This window comes from Melospiza melodia, chromosome 5, assembly GCF_035770615.1.
Source record: "Melospiza melodia melodia isolate bMelMel2 chromosome 5, bMelMel2.pri, whole genome shotgun sequence".
Classification (NCBI taxonomy): domain Eukaryota; kingdom Metazoa; phylum Chordata; class Aves; order Passeriformes; family Passerellidae; genus Melospiza; species Melospiza melodia.
The window spans coordinates 72,198,565-72,215,794 of record NC_086198.1 but is presented as its reverse complement, the minus strand read 5'-3'; the positions used below and the strand labels follow the sequence as shown (position 1 = coordinate 72,215,794).

Genomic DNA, 17,230 nt, shown 5'->3' with positions numbered 1-17,230 from the left:
ATCCATAAATTTTGAACATTGTTTACTAAATTAAAATTGAACTCCAGCTACTAACTTCCAGCTTTTAGCCTTCACCTATTACTGCCACATTTAATCTTCCAGAGCCCATTTGTTTCTAATCATGGTGTCCCTCAATCCTCATTCCAATAACCTTTTATTTAAGATACTTCAAGTGAGTAAACTTCCAGTTTTTCAACTAACACACAATCCAGGACTGCATCCCAGTTCGTAGGTAGAATTATGAGCCCCAGCACTAAAACAGCAATACCTAGGTGCACCCCAGCACCTCTCAGCTCTCCACCACCACCCCTCCAGAACTTGGTTTTCTTGGAAAGAGAAAGAAGCTGTGTTTTCTATCACTGATTTCTCAGTATAGACAACATATGGCTCAAAACTGTGAGGCAATCTGCTCAGAGTCTGGCTGCACTCTCAGCTCTAACTCAATACAGCTTTTCACTTGAAGTTTCTATGCATGCAATTCCTTGGGGACAGCACTGAAAGGCAGCCCCAGTTCATCTCACATCCAGCCAATGCAAGCCTGGTTCAATCAGCTTGAATAGACTTCCATTTGTACAAAGAAAAAGGAAAAAAAAATTGCATTTTTCTTTGCCCATCCATATGTGGCTCATCAAAATCCAGTCTCCCACCTGCAATTCTTCAAGCTATGTATGTAGAAGGAAACATGAAACAGAAGGATTTCTTTCCCCTGGATAAATCAAATCAATTCCCCTGTCAAGCACTAGTGCTAAGGCACTGCCATCTAGTGTGGAAAATCAATATAACAAAGAAAGAGGAAAAACAGGAAAAAAAAATACGAAGAGCATTTACAAATAGGCAGATGAAATTCTATTGACTTCCATCAATTTTGAATACCCACTCATGGTATTCATGACATTCATCATTCCACTCTATGGTAAAGCACAGAAGCCCTCCCCTTTAAGGAAAATCCCTGACCTGACAGGCTGCAATGGATTCCATTAGATGGTACCGCATCATGTCAGACAAACTCAGCAGAGCCCTGGGTCACAGCAGCCTCATTTGGTGTAACTCTGTGAAACTAAAATTCTACAGTATTTAAAAGTAAAAAATAGCTTTTTCTTAACTGCCACACATTTTACTGCAAATTTACAGTTTCAAGACTGGATTCTCTAAATCATGTTATATGGAAAGCATTGCAACATAGCAATCTGCAAGACCAGAAAATCAGAAATTTTTGGATTTTGCCTCTTTGTGTACTAGCTGAAGATTTTCTCTTGTCTTCCAAACATTCCTTTCCATGCAGCCCCAGTTTCCTTTGTTTTATGTCCTGTGAAATTACCTACAATTGTTCAATGATCATGCAAAGGATTTGACCTGTTTCGCTTGGACCAGCTTTGAACGGATGAAGTTAAGTACACATGACACGAACCAATGGAGCATAGATTGGATAAATTTACAAAAGTTGCAGAGCCCTCATAAAGACCAATGATTATAAACACCTTTATATTATTTAGTATTTCTACAACTTGTTGTAATCTCTATATTATTGTCGTTATGATCAAGAATGTTAAACACTTGATTAACACTGTTGCCGAATTCTTTCCAGAACTGTAGCAAGAGAGTTTTATGTATTGCTGGTACAAATATTCTGTATCATCCTGAACAAAACCCTCTCTAGAATACAAGCTACATCAAGGACTGAAAGTTCACGCAACACAAGCCAAAGGGTTTTGAATACCGTGTCACTTGAGTTTTGATTTATATTCAATGTGGACACAGAGGGACAGACTAGCTGACACCATCAAGACATCCAGATGTTCTCTAAGTGGATGCAAGTGAGCTCCTAACAAGGGTATCTGCACCAATCTGCCCAATCCCTCCATCACAATAAACAATGATGGAAATACACTATACCTTAACAACATATGCCCCACTTAAAAGAAACTTTTGAGAAAAAAAAATATTAGTAGGCATAACTGACACAATTTCATTGATATTGAGTGTTTTGACAACCTACAACTGACACAAGAACTTAAGATCTTTTTATTATGCTGCTTCTCTATGATCATGTATCTATATTTAACTATTAGGTGTCAGTCAAAGCAAACAATATTTCTGTTTTAGCTTGTTGTCATAAGGGAATTTTTAACAGCACAAAGAACCTTCAGCTACATCGCTTCAGCAATCTTTTCAGTAATGTGGGAAAAGCAAGAGGAATATCCAACATTTTTTTATATATAATCCTAGTAACTAGTGCCTCATGTTCTATTCTTTCATTAAAATTTCAAGAAGGAAAAAATGTAAACTGTTGAATTATCCTAATAATTAACTACCTTCTATTTACACTATGCATCCATTCCACAGGGTATTGCTAACAACTCCATATTGTTCATATTTCCTTTACTATTATTTTTTAATAGTAAAAAAGGCTACCAAAAAAATCCTCTTCAGCATTTTTGCAGTTGGTACATAAATTGATTCAAGCTATGCTAGGGGAAAAATATAGAAGCCGAAAATCAGCAGCAAAAAAAATGCCACAATAAAGGAACTCAAGACTGATTAAAACCATCAAAATGGAGAGAAACCCAAAGAAATCCAAGGCAGTCTGTCACCTTTATGAGAGATAGCACCAGAATCTCTCCAAAGAATGACAATAAAAATTATTTTGAACAGTGGTGATTTTCTAAATTTGTGACAGTTCTTTCTTCAAGCAACATGTGATCAACAACAACAGTGCTATCCAATAGGTAGTTTGATTACTTTTTCAGATACTTTCTTAACTGTAGCATATTTAAAATTCTATGGCTTTGAATTTTGGCCAGAAAGTCCTACAAGAAACTTTATCCTGAAGCAGTTGTTTCCCTTTTAATAGGACACACTGATGTAAGTAAAAAGACAACATAAAGCTAAAGCTTTGAAGTTTATGACTTTGAGATTAATCAGAATTTATAGCTTTCTAGCATCTACTTAATTTACCTGCAGCAGTTCACCTCCCCTTTTCTGAGAAGTGTTTCCATATAGCCAATGTCAATGTAAATCACATCAGAGAAGAGAACCACAAGATAACTTAGGAGCAGTCCAACCTCCTGCTCAAAACCCTGGTCAGTTATGAGGCTGGATCAGGTTAGCAGAGCTCGATCCAGAAAAGTCCTGAAAGCCTCAAAGGACACACAACACACACAGCATCACTGCACAGACTGTTCCAACACCTCCTTAATGGAGGAAATGTTCTGCCTTTCATCAAGGAACTTTTAAGTCCATTAGGAAACTTGAAGGCTGAGTTTTATGTGCCTACCACATGTAACGTTTAACACTCTTAATTTCCTGATCCACAGCCTACAACCATATACCTTTTCGAACTGAAATTATGGTAACATGCTCAGGACCAGCAGTAATTGTCTAGTAATTTGCAATAATCATGCTACATGACTGCTTGATAATAAATAGCTTTTACTAGCATTGCTTTCACTGTTACAAACTGACCCAATTGAGCAAATTAATGAATGAGAGCTAACCACTGCTAGAAAGCAAAGTGAATTTTGATAAAATGTCAATTTTTGGATTGCAAAACCTACACTACAACCATGGGATAAGGAAGGAAAGAAATAAGAGTGTTTTATTGCCAGTCACGGAGGTGATAAGAAAAACTAAAAATTTTCCAAACCAGCAGTCTAAATTCAAATTTTTCTATCCCTGCTGCTTGCCTGGTACTCAAAGTGCAGATGGAAATTTTCACTGAACTAGACTGGATTTTCTGAAAATACATTCAAGATTGAAAGCATTGATTTGGAGGTCAATTTTAGTTTCATATTATTCTCAAATGGGATTCATTACATGGTTCATTAAAAAGGGTAACTATTTTTGCTAGTAATTTCACTATGATGACCGAGGATAATCCTGATTTCAAAATCATGTATTAAAATATTTAAAAAACACAAAGAATGTCTTCTCAGTGTTCAGAATATTTTTCTGTGTTGAGAAAATGCAGCCAAGCAACCACTCCAAGCTCCTTTGTACCTATATGCATCATGGTGACAGTACAAAAAGTCTTGCGTACATAATTAATATTAATTATAAATGAAAAAATTTGCCATAGTCTAAAAAGCAAATAATTTTTTTCCATTTTTTAAATTTCTCCCCCTTTTTTGCGCTATAACAAGTTTTTTAATTGTGGAATACCCCACCCTCACTCAGTGCTCTGGTACTGAAGCACACCTGTGACCATGGTGCCTGGCCAGGGTCATTGGAGGATGCAGCTCCTGACTTATTTTCTGGTATTCACAGAGGGCAGACATGGAAAATATATATAAATAATAGAAATATATATATACACCCATGGGACACCCCCAGGGCTGTACTAGCCCTGACAGACCCACTGGGTTTCCCCACCTTGCCAGGTGCACCCAAAAGCACCATGAGCCCATGTACGCTTTTGGCAAGGGGGACCAATGCTCACCCTGCTCCTAAGTCCATGTCACACCCCTCAAACCAGAAAAGCAAAGCCATCTTCTGAAGACATGGACTTGCACAGGCCATGCAGTTTTTATCCATGGCATCCCTAGAAATGGCATTTAGGAAGGAAGCACTGCCAGGAGACAGTAGCTGGGGAACTGATTAGACAGAGAGCATTTAACCTAATCTCCTCTGCCACCAGCACATTCTGCTTCCTGTAATTAAATGTGATCACAGATGCAATTATTTAGGGGCATAATTCCACAAATTTGGACACCAAATTACTTCAGCTACAGGTGGAAAAAATAAATGCTGAAAGCAGAGGAATAAAAATATGAATGTTGTTATGACTGGAGGCTGAACTACTAGACAGCTAAAAGTCACATAAAGATATAAACTTAGCAGATTATGAGGTAAAACTTCAAAAATTCCAATAATCTTCAAGTGTCTAAATAACAAACAACTCTGAAAAGTTTTTCCCTTCTATCCTAAAGAATTACAGGGTTATTTTGAAGCCAAAGGATGACATTGTCTGCTACTCCATATTTTTAGGGGGAACAAATGTTTATGTTTTAGGGGGAACAAATCACACAGACTGTGTCTTCCTCTGTCTATAAGATTTAGAGAGGTTATATTCACTTCCTGTATTCCCAGAAACCAAATGACAGTGTGAAGATGAGAAATTTATATTTGCAATCTATGACAAAATTAATATAGGTAAACAAGCACAGCTTTCTGAGAGATTGGTTACAGAAAATTGAAATCTGTGAGTCCTGGGAAAGTAGAAATTCCAAGCAGGATTGTTAATTACAGTGGTCTTAGCTCCATTTCCTAAAGTTTTGTTTTGCTCTTTAAATATGATAAGGTTTAACTACACATAGTACTTCTCCAAAGAAGGGGTAAGTCAATGGTAAGTCAAGCAGAAAGGCAGGTGAAGGATTTGATGCCAGAATTTTGAAATTAAAAGAGGACAGAAACAACCTTGCTTGAAAAACAGTCCCATTCTATCTTGCATCATAAATAGCCAAATTATTTTGTTCTTTCTTTTTCTTCCCCTGAATTCCATGTAGATTCAGCAGTATTGATCAGCATCTGTATAAAGCTGTATAATGGTATTTTTAGAAGGACAGAATGAGTGATATTTATATTACCATACACTGGAAAGAGGCAAAAATAGATGGAAAGGCAAGAGTAGCCATGCCTCTGCTTTGTTTCAGAGCTGCTCAAAAGCCACAGTAGGCATTAACAACAGAAATAGTAACAGCTGTCTGAAAAGAACAATACTGGCGAGTGACTGCCTATAAAAGGGTGACTGTGAGAAGAAAGGGAAAGAAAATGTGTTTGCTAAGAAAAGCTAGCAAAAAGTATTGTTTAGTTTTAATCTTTCTCCACTGTATTATCTACACATTACACTAATTAAATTGTTGGCACTCAATTTTACTGATTTATTTTATCTGCCTTCTAGCCCTTCTGTAGTTGATTTTCATATTATTTTGTATTCATGAGTTTCAATGAGAATGGAAAAGCTAGGATTAAGAACCAGTGTCAGAGAATAGTACTGTATACACAAACTGGACATTTGTCATTACTCTCATAGTTTTGCAGGTATGGTGGTTTTAATGATGATTTGAGTAACAAAAGAGGGGGAATCTCATTTAATTTAACTGTTAGTAAGAGGTTATGAAATTAACCCTTTTGCAGAAAAAAATATTTATATAATCATGAATATATGCAATACTGGGTCTTTTTGCTCCCATCATTAAATAAAGAGTTCCACAGATCCCTGTGACATATAAAATATTCATTAATACAAAGCTTTTGGAATGATAGTACACTTCCAATAACTTCTGTGGAATACAGTGACATAGCTGTAATCCTTAAAAGAACCTCTGAACATCTACATTCAATAAAATATAGAAGAATTTCACCACTAACTTGAGTTGCAGGAGAATGTTTACAACAGAATGTGACAAGAGTCCCTGAGCACTAGTACTTCTCTCTTTGGGAATATTTGTTAATACTACCAAAGGGTAAAACCCAGCAGGCATGAAAGACAAAAGATACAAATGCATCTGAAGGTTATTGTTGTGCACTTATGCAAAAAATAAAATACACTGACTTAGTTTCCAAATACTATCTTTCTGCTAATGCAAAGAGAACATCTCTATAATTATTAAATACAACTGAACATATGCTAGGCAAAGACTTGGAATCTTTCCTTTGATTTATAAAAGTCAATGACGATGTTGATTTTTCCCCTCAGTTTCCCAGCCCACACTTCCTACCCCCAAAGAGGTGTGCAGAATACCTATTTCAGTGCACTGGGTGCCATGAGCACTTGTAACTCAGTTGTTGTCTCTGCATTGAGTTATTCACAGTATTTTTTTTTAAAGTGTTGTACCATTCCCTTCAAAAGGAAGTATGATTTTTTTATTCCATAAGCTACTCTAGTTTTCCTTTTTTGCCAGGTGCATGTGACTGGGACAGAACCAGGTGACCGGGGCAGTACAGCCCAGCCCAGGGGTGGTGGCAGTCCCCAGAGGCTGCAGCCCCTGTCTCTGCACCTCCTGCTCAGAGCCTCTGCCACAGGGCTCAGGCGTGCTAGGAACAATGAAAAAGGGCACTACTACATTTTGACCCAGCTGCTGTCAGCTGCAAGGTATTGATGAAGGAAACATGCACCAGCTGGAACTCAGAGCAGTGCTCACACTGCTTACGCCAGGCAGACCCCACAGCACAAGGAATGGGCAAACACACTGCTCCAGATCCCTGAAGGCACAGCTCCTCTTCTGAGCAACCTTGGGAGAGACAACATACAAGCAACCTCACAAAGAAATAGTATTTGCATAAAAGTTTTTAAAGGCTTGAATTCATCTTGTTGCTAGAATCATGAAGCTCATTAATACCACTGTGATTTTTGCTGGTGAAGACCCCAAAATATTTAGAGCTGCGATGATACAAATGGAGTTGCACCTTGCAGCAAGATGTACCCTTTAGTTTGTCTTCTGAAGCTACATTGTCAAAATGCAACAAACATGATAAGTTTAGCTACCACAATCATTATAAAATGCAACCAAAATGGAATGGCATCAGTTTTTAAAATTGCCATAAAAATTACAAATCATCACTGCCTAACTCCTGACAGGATTTTGTGTATTAGAAACAGTTACAAAACCAAATTACCACTCGTGTAGTTTGAATTTCACCTTTGTGTGAGGGACTAGCACAAGGCTATGTGTTGCTTCAGTCCCAGTGAAGTTGCAATTTTGAATGGAACCTGATTATTCTCAGTTTCACACATTGTTGGTCCTTATATACATGATTAGTTCTGTTTAGGTCAAAGAAAAAAAACCAAAAAGGAATTAATTATCTTAATATTCTTGAATTTATGAGGTAAAAGCTAAATGTGCAATGACTGGCTTAAAAGTAAAAAAAGTTTAAAAATACAAAGCATTTAAATGGAAGTACTTAAATTCTGCTGAGAATCATATTTTACACATAGGACTTTTTTCTCCTAACGTTTATTCAATATATGAATTTTAAGTAGAGTATAAATTACTTCTTCTGAAAAAGAACATGCAGTTTGATCAAGCTGGAGTGAACAACCTCCACAGGAAATCCATCATGAAGCATTTGATTTGCTAAAGCAAAATGGAATTTGCCTAGTAATTTTTTTAAGGATTTTCTATTGGACTTCCAGTGGCTTGGTTTATAGAAGAACTATGATTTGAGCGGCATTAGTACTCCACATGCTTTAGGAAAAAAAAAAACACGTCTTGTAAGGAGAAGTGAAACAAAATCACTCTTGGATATAAAAACAACATCAGTTTGTTAGTTTAGGATCTCAGCTGGTATAGTGCCTCCAACTTTTTTCAATCATAGTCAAATAACCACCAACAAAATGAGCTGTCTGTAGCATGAAAAAGCCCTGCAAACACAACCATGGCCAGCTTAACTCTGTAACAGACTTCTTAACATGACTCTAGCAGTAATGTACTCCAAAACTGGAGACAGAAAATCTGCAGAAAAATCTGGGAGCAGAAACAGAGCAGGGCTGCACCATTCACCTCTCCTGCAGTGTGTGACACCCAGGCCCTGCTGAGACAATGCAGGACAATGCTGAGCCGGCTGCAAGCTCCACTAAGCACCACACCAGTCTGGAGCTGCTCAGGACCCCAGCAGGGTGAGATGGATGCACACCACCCTGTGCACTTTGCTTCTTGACCCATCTGGGTATTCTGAGCTCATCCTTACACTGAGCAATGAATTCTGCAATTAGTTCTGGCCAGAACACAAGCAATTGCTTCTGGCTGCTTTGTCCAGGCCATGCCGGTGTTCAGCTGGACCAAGAAAAGGACCCTTCCTGATACTCTTCCCTCCTCACACCCACAGGATCTTACTTTTGACCTCTGACAGAGCTGCCTGAGCAGCTTTTAATTTCTGGACATCAGTGTGTGGACCTATGGCAAGAAAAGGGATAATGTGACAATCAATGAACAACCTCACAGTGCAAAAACTCAGTGAATTTTTGTTTCCACACAAATTGTCACCACAGTGTAACAAATGTGGTATTTGCAGCAAAGGAGAAGGCCAGCCATAGTGAAATACCAGCCATATCATACTGAGAAGGCAAACATTGCAAAATATATTTTATTAGCAGTAATGTTTTAATTTTAAATCATCTGCCTGGAATAATATTAAAAGAAAGCTTTTGTATGCATTATTTCTGTGCCTGAACAGCAGATAACTAGAATTTAGTGTTGACTCTAAAGAAAAAATATGATTTGCTCATCTTACTGTGAAAAAATAAACATTTCCCAGCAACTACTGTCATAAATCCTTGAAAATCTATGAAATGATCTGACACCAAGAAGTGGTTCTCCTGCAAAATATTACAGATCCAGCAAAGTCAGCTTTTCTAACACTGTCACCTTTTCCCCCAAGTAATCCACAAGAAATACCAGTCTGGGGTAATATCACAACCAGTGTGTTTCCATTTCCTGACATCAGAAATAACAGCTGCTTCCATCAGATCTTGCTTATTCTTTGTCTAGCATTGATCTTGGTATATAATATCCAAGATAGTTGATTTTCTTAGTTAATCTCTAATACCACACAACATTTTCAACACTCAGCTCTAAATATTTAAAAGGCTCCACAATACTTAAACTGTGATTTTACTGTAGTAAGGTCAGAAACTGGAGACAATGGATAAAATGTGATCACAAATCAGTGTATTGAGTTATGCATATTTTAAAGGAAGTGTAAAAAAAATCAAGAGGTTCCTGGCATAGTTTTTCACTGCAGCAATGTCTTTATATCAGCTGTAGAGGTATGCAGGTTATTTTAACTTTTTATTAGAAAGTCAAATCTGTTCAAAGTTCTTTTTAATCTCATATTTTAAAATAATTCTGAGATAAAATCTATTGGTTGAAATGATGACTAACATCACAATACCAGTTTCAGTAGACTAGATTATCACACATTATATCAAGTGGCAGCATAAGAGTAATATTCTTATATTATTAATTATGACTGCACACTTTGATTCATCCCTTTACATTCAGGAACATATATTTTGGAAGAATGACAAGATAAGAAGCACTCTATTATTTACTTAATTTTAAGCTGTATTAAGAGTTGAACTGAAATTATAAAACAGAACATCCTAAAGTTCTGCACCAGTTTTCCAAAGTCAAAGGACTGGCTACAAAATCTCTCTTTAAAGGGCTTTGTTTAATAGTCCTGTCAAAAACAACATTCTAGTTCTTGAAACTGTTAGAAATCTGAAGCTTTTTTACACTTTGCTTGTGATACTGATTTAATCCTTCACATCACCTCACTAAAAATCTGTACTCTAATCTTTGATGCTCTGGTTGAGGTTCAAAGTAAATTGTCCCAGTTTATGTCCAGGTGTCACAGAGATGTAACTTCCTTGGTCTCCTTTTTCTCCTCAATGTCTTACATATAATTATTCCAGATTTTAAAAACTCCACCAAAGGTGCAGTGATGGGTGGAGAAGAGCTTGACACAGTCACAGTTACCATTTGCAGGATGGCTCTCACATCACTCTGCCCTTGGAAGAACAGTTTAGGGTTATGTGCCAACCCACCAACCCCTCATTACCCCAGTGGGATGCAGAACTGGGTTTGGCACTTACAACACCTCAAGGTATTTTACATGTAATGACACAATCAATGTTGGTTAGGTTTCATTGTTGGGTGGGGTTTTTTTTTTGGGGGGTGGGGTGCTGCTATCATTTTGTTTGAGTTTGGGTTGTTTTTTTTTTTTTTTAATACCATACTGCCTCCTAAAAATTCATCTCTTCCAACTGCTTATTCCCTGTCTGATTACAAAATTATGATCACTTGTTTATGACAATTTCCACAGCATCCCGTGTAATCTCAAAGTGCTGCAACTTCAAGTGGAAAATAAGCACCATAAATCCATGCTAATGTCACCTGTTATAAAACAAAAACAAGAGAAAAGGAAAACAGGAACTGTCTATATAAAACAGGAGTGTCAACATAGAAAGCATGTCAAAATTTTCAGGAAATATTACTGTATTTTTCTTACAATAAAGATGTCAGTTCAGCATAGTAAGCTTTCAGCTGAGCACAATACTCCCAACACCCCTAAGTCACATTGCATAGCAGATGTTAAAAGCAAAATCCATTAGGACTAATTAGATTCTGTGGAAGAAAACAAAACTAGTAATAGCATGCACAGACAATCTTGCATTACACAACAGTACTGAGAGATGACATGAACCACAAAAAAATCCCCTCCAAAACTTTAAACATGTAAATGTCACCCTTTTCTCACAAAGATGTAAGCTAACAAGAGATGTTACAGTGCTTGCAGCCACGGAAAGGAGAAAGGTCTCCTGTCTCCAGTAAGAGGCAACTTTTGTGATGGCCATGACCTACAGCACATCAACAGGTAATTAATTAATCTGTCATCCTCTATGGCAGTGTGAAACTAAGCAGCAGAAGAGTTTGAGCATCCTTCCCAAACTGCTTATGCATCTCATGTTACCTGACCCAAGTCATCCCCATGTGAAATAAGGTGAGAGTGTTAATAGCATGGAGCCAAAAAAAACCAGTTTGTGGTATTCTCTGATGGAGCCTTTCACTACCATATAGAAGTTTACTCCTTTAGCTGACCATTAAGAGACAGAGACAGGATTTGTAATGGACATGTGGAACAGATCTATGAGCACTTTCCAGAACTTAGCCACCAGTGCAAGGTACAGGCTAAATTCTGGCCATGTACTAACTGCGTAGACAAATGAATCTGTCATTGCATACATGATAGCTCAAACACCACTAGGGGCAAAGAACTTAATTTTTCTTTTTATAGGATTTATACATACTAAGAAGGAAATCTGGTTTTGTATTTGTCATGACACATTGCCAAAGGCTGAAGCGTTATTTCCTGGTAAGCAGTGTCAAATAACCTCTGGCTCCTCAATCAGAATTAGTCTGCATCTATCCCTAGATATTAAGCAGTTCATAAATGAGTTTAATGCATATGCAGTATCCCAAGTGAATTTGATCTTCCAGAATGTTTAAGAATATAAAGTAATTTCCTTTTTTTTAGAAAAGTGATAAATGATCATTTCAACTACCAAAGTTTGAAAGATCCTAGAAACAGACCTGAAATATGCTTCACAAGCCACAGATTAAACCTTTGTCTTTTGTTAGTAGCTCTTGGTAGAAACTCATTCAGCTACTTATGGCCTCAGAAAACAAGCAGAATGAATATATCCTCATGTATGTTTCCAATCACTTTACTATCTACCATTACTAGGAAACAGAATTGTCCACAGTCCTCAGGAGAAATGGTGAAAAATAAGTTTACATGACTGCTATGGACTTACAGACCAACAAATAATACAGTTGCTGTTGGTTGCAGCTGCTCATGCTGTGAATAACAAATGTAAATGCAGGTACAGCCTTTTCCAGTGGGATATAAAACTGGGTTTCTTTTTTGCTAGCACCAAATTAAGGCTCAGGCACTGTCCAAAACTGGAATAGGCTCCCTAAAGTCTTTCGTCTTGATATTTTGTTGCCTGTAAAACACAACCCAGGGCTGGACATGAGAGCTCTTGAAATCAGCAACTTCCCACCTAAAACTGCTTCCTATTCAGGGCTCATGGGGACATTTGGCAAAGAATGAATTGAAAAGCAGCTGCTCTTCTTCTTGTGTGTTAAGCTCTGCTCATGAGCAAGGAAGGAACGTGGCCCTGGCTAAGGCTGTTGGAGAGCTCTTAGCTCTGATCCCTCTTGTCACTCCTGGTGCAGAGCACAAGGCTTCCAAGGCTCACTCTCCCTTTGCTGGATTCTTGTGCAGCTGTCAGGCAAGGCAGCAGCACACACACAATCCATTCAGGGCACATTAGAATTATTATTATAATAAAGTGTTGTTTTATCAACTGTGTCCATCAATTGGACATCTAGTAAGACCAAAAAACAAAAAAAAGGACAAGAAAAAAATGAAAGCATTTACTTCAGGCACTGTTTCTCTTCCCATTTTGGTGATTTTCTTTAGTGTTGTTTCCATCTTGCTATATTTCAGAGAAATGTATCTGATCATAAAACAATGTATAAGTCGTTATACAAAAAAAGATTCTAAATGCATAACAAGCAACCAAAATAAAAATATGCCCAACACCTTTTCAGCCTATTTTTACCTTAGTGATATTTTTGCATTCATAAGCAAAACAAAACAAAACTCCCACCTGAAAAATTGAGCAAACCCATAAATTTTCACTTAACTGTACAAATTTAAGTAATTAACTATTTTACTTTTCACATCAGAAGCTTGAAGACTCAAAACCAAAACAAAAATCATGACATACAACATTCAGTTCATCCCTGGCATTATTCCAAATAAATCAGTGGTATTACACTGGGGATTAATTTGGAACACTGATGTGAATTAGAGGACTGTTCTACACAGCAGCCTCATCGTAACATACACACACAAAAAAAATAACCAAAACATTATGAGCATCACAAATGCTCATGAAAAAAATTATGCACCTACAAATCTATTTATAAGCAAACAGTACATACTAATTCAAGGAAATTTTATTATTTAGAAAATAATTATGTCAAATTTTCTGAGAAAGAAGGTTTAATAATAATGTAAAATACTTGATAGAATTCCACCCAGGAGAATATGAAGCTCTTCTAGAGCTCAGTTTTCACATATCCCATTGAAATATGACCAGTGATAGGTTATGCAATTAATCTTCAAAAACTGTTTTAATCCAGTTTCAAAGATTGATCTGAGTACTCAAGCCGGCTCAGCAAATGGAAGTCACCACCTATACAACATAGAGCTATATAAACTCATGAATTTCTCCTCCCAGTAGAAAACCATTCACATTTCCCTCCTCTGTTAAATACCGTGCCTAAGTCCAGTTTTGTAGGGCAAACAAGTTGCTGCTGTTGAGCTGCCTAGCCAGTGAAGTTAGTCAGAGGCTGCATCTCGCACCTCACCAGAGGCAGGCAGGTGCTCTGCCAATCCATCCCTCCCTCGCTCAGGGAGCGTGAGACCACACAGAGGCAACAGAAGGGAGAAGTGAACGCAGAACACATCTCTCTTCTGCCGGCTCGCTCGACTCTCAAACACATCTGTAATGTTTAAGGCTGCCTCTGCCTTTCCAAGACAAATCTCTGCCAGGGGATGGTGTTCTCGATCCAGCTGCAGTTTCATGACCCGAACCCGCTGCTCGGCCAGTGCCCTACATAACACTACACACTTTGCCAGATTGCAACTCATTCGTCATCGCTCAGTTTTCCTATCTGCGAGTGACCCGAAACCTCTAAGGCTACCCACAGCCAACCAGCGAAGTTGCTTACGAGCTGTGTAATGGCTATGGAGTGGTTAATTTCTCTTTTCCAATTTTCGTCCACCTTGGAGCCAGACTCTTTCTCGCTCCTTGGGAAGTTGGCTGTGCCCTCGCTGCCCCTTCCCTCACGGGGACCGTGCCGAGGCGCAGTGCGCTCACTTGAAGCAAACGCAGCGATAAAATATTAAAGCCCTTCCTTGCTCGGGGATCTCTGCGTAGCCTCGCTGGCGGCAGCACCGCAACCGCGCCCGCCCTGATGGGCAGGGACACCCCCACACCCCCCCCCGAGGTCACAGCCCCCCGACCCGTGACCGGTGACCGTTCCCCGGGACACCCCGACACGCGGGGGCTGCCCCTCGGCACTGAGAGGCGGGATCAGCCCAGGCTGCCCCACGGAGTGTGCAAACGCTCCCACGCCGCGCTCCGGACGGGGCAATTTAGGCAGTCCTGTCCCGCCCCCCACCGCTCACAAAATCAAATTTGAACTATGGCGGTGACAGAGCGCAGTGAGGGGAGACGGGGCAGCCCCCATTTCTCTCCAGCTAACATGTTGCTTTGGGACAGCGAGTGCTCTGGGGGTGCAGCTGAACTTAAGGAGCACCCGCCGGGGACGAGGGGCACGGCACCGGGGCGCGGGCAGCACTTACTGAAGAAGATGTACTCTGTGTAGCTGCTCCAGATCTTGTCGTCCCTGTACTGGTTGATGAAGGCGGCGGTGCCCGTGGAGTTGCAAGCCACCATGTGGAAGCCCGCCTCGGAAAGCCGGTCAAAGGCTTGCTCCAGGTAGGTGAATTTGAGGTAGAAGCGGGAGGTGTACTTCTCGGGGGGCCGGTCGGGGTCACGGCTCTCGTTGAGGGTCTCTCCGAAGACCTCCTTGGCCAGGGCGATCCTACCGCACACCATGATGCGGGCGACGCGGCGGAACTTGGCGTCCGCCTGGTTGTCCCGCACCGTGGTGTAGGAGCCGCGGTAGCCCACGGTGAGGAAGCCCGAGCGCTTGTCCAGCGCCGCCCGCTGAAGCCGGTCGCTGCTGCCCTGCGAGTTGCTATCCTCCAGGTCGCTCTGGCAGCCCTCGTCGTTGAGAGAGCTCTGCTTGGTGACCTTGGGCGACAGCAGCTTCACCAGGTCGCCCAGCTGGAAGTACTCGGCCTCCCGCAGGAGCCGCTCCTTCTCGGGGAAGTGCTCGGGCAGCGCCAGCTGCTTGTCCCGCAGGTAATCCAGCACGTACCTGAAGAGGAAGCCGTCGCGGTCGATGAAGAAGCGCGCCCGGCTGTCCCTGGGCAGCTGGCGGGCCGCCGCGGGGCCGCCCCGGCACGGGGAGAACATGGTGGCCAGCGTGCTGTCCGGGACGCTGAGCAGCGTGGAGTGCCTCGTCACGTACACCTGGCCCCCCACGTTCAGCTCCACCACCTCGGGGAACGGCGAGCCCGACGGCCCCGACACCATGTCGCTGATGGGCAGGATGCTGCCGCCCGCCTCCTTCAAAGCCATGGCTGCGAGCGGGCGGCCGTGAAGGAGGGTCTCCCTCCTAAAAAAGCCGGCCTCCCTCCACCCCTCCTTCCCTCCCCTCCCCTCCACCCACCCACACCTCCCTTCCTCCTCCTCCTCCTTCTCCTCCTTCCCCCGCCGCCCGGCGCGCCCGGAAGCGCCTGGACGGAGCCGCTGCTCCGGCGCGGCCGCGGGGCAGGACCCGGCCCGGGCGGTGGGACAGCCTGGGCCGGGCTCTGGCACGGCACGGCACGGCACGGCACGGCCCGGCGCTGGCTGCTCCGGCCGGCGGGGCGCGGGGCCCGCAGCCGCGCTGGGCTCGGCGCCGAGCGGCCCCGGCGCCGGCTGCCACTTTGCCAAGCGCTGCCGCGCCTCCGGGCTCGGCCCAGGGAACTGCCAAGCCCATACCGGGCTCCTCCCCTCGCTTCGGCTGGCTGCCTTCGGTTTGAAATTAATTCTTTTCCCCCCCCCTTGAAAATCTCCCAGCCTCCCCCAAATGCCTCTGCCTGTCTTACATTGTCGCTCCGGTCGGCACTTGCAGTGCTAGAATGATGGTCGTCCTTCCAAGAGTAGCATCCAGCAGGATGCATATGACAGCGTTTTTGCCCATCTTTCCTCTATCAGCATGCCTTTAATATGAGCGAAGAGGGCATTTAATAGAGGGCACAAAGGAAACCAGCGTTCTCCTGTGCTCGTGGCACAAATCTAATGGGTCCTGATGGGACACAAATGCCGTTTTTGATGTTGTGAGGATTCACTATGGCAAGGCACACTGGATCTTGATTTTCAGAGATTCTAAACATGCTCTCTAGATGATGATGGAATTGGGGTGATTCAGAGCATAAAAAAAGTCAGCTGCCTTTAGGATCCAGATGATAGACAATGATTAGGAACACATTAGTGTCTGGATTCTTGGCTGTGAAGCACCTAAATTTCTACTGTATTTAAGCAGGATAAAGTTTTAAATTTTTATCTGTTTCTAGTGATAGCCACAGCTCACCTGCATCCAGATTTCTGATGCATGTGTTTCTAGGCTGTGCTGCTGGAATATATTAGAGCCCAGATTTGTGCTCATGCATTGGCTGAGAGATGTACAATTGCATTTGCCAGCAAAAACCAAGGCCTACACCTGACTGTGTTTCTCTGACTACCAGTGCCAGGCCTAAGTGTGACTGTAAATTTTTTTTTTTTTTTTGTAATCCTTTAAATGTTGAGGGTTCAACCATTAATTGTGCCACCTAGGCAGGAGCCCAATTTGTTCTTCATTAAAACAAGAGTGACTTCAGGCCTGGGGGTAAAAATCATCAGCAGGTAGTTAGCTGCAGTCTGTCACTTCCTCACTAGTGTGTTGAGATCGAGATGACCAGTCATCCAAAGCTTGGTCAGGGTCTTTAAACTACTAGTAAAGACTTCTCTGCTTTAAAGCAGTAACATACACATCTACAGCAC

The 17,230-nt window shown here is 41.4% G+C and overlaps 1 protein-coding gene across 1 annotated transcript in view; it reads right to left on the bottom strand.

The window, feature by feature from the left end:
- Window positions 1-15,850, bottom strand: part of KCTD8 (potassium channel tetramerization domain containing 8) — a 92,242-nt gene extending 76,392 nt beyond the window's left edge. Inside the window, exon 1 of the mRNA XM_063157353.1 lies at window positions 14,941-15,850. Coding sequence (XP_063013423.1) covers window positions 14,941-15,784 — 844 coding nt within the window. The 5' untranslated portion in view covers window positions 15,785-15,850. The remainder of the gene's footprint in view (window positions 1-14,940) is intronic.
- Between the last annotated feature and the right edge of the window lie 1,380 nt (window positions 15,851-17,230).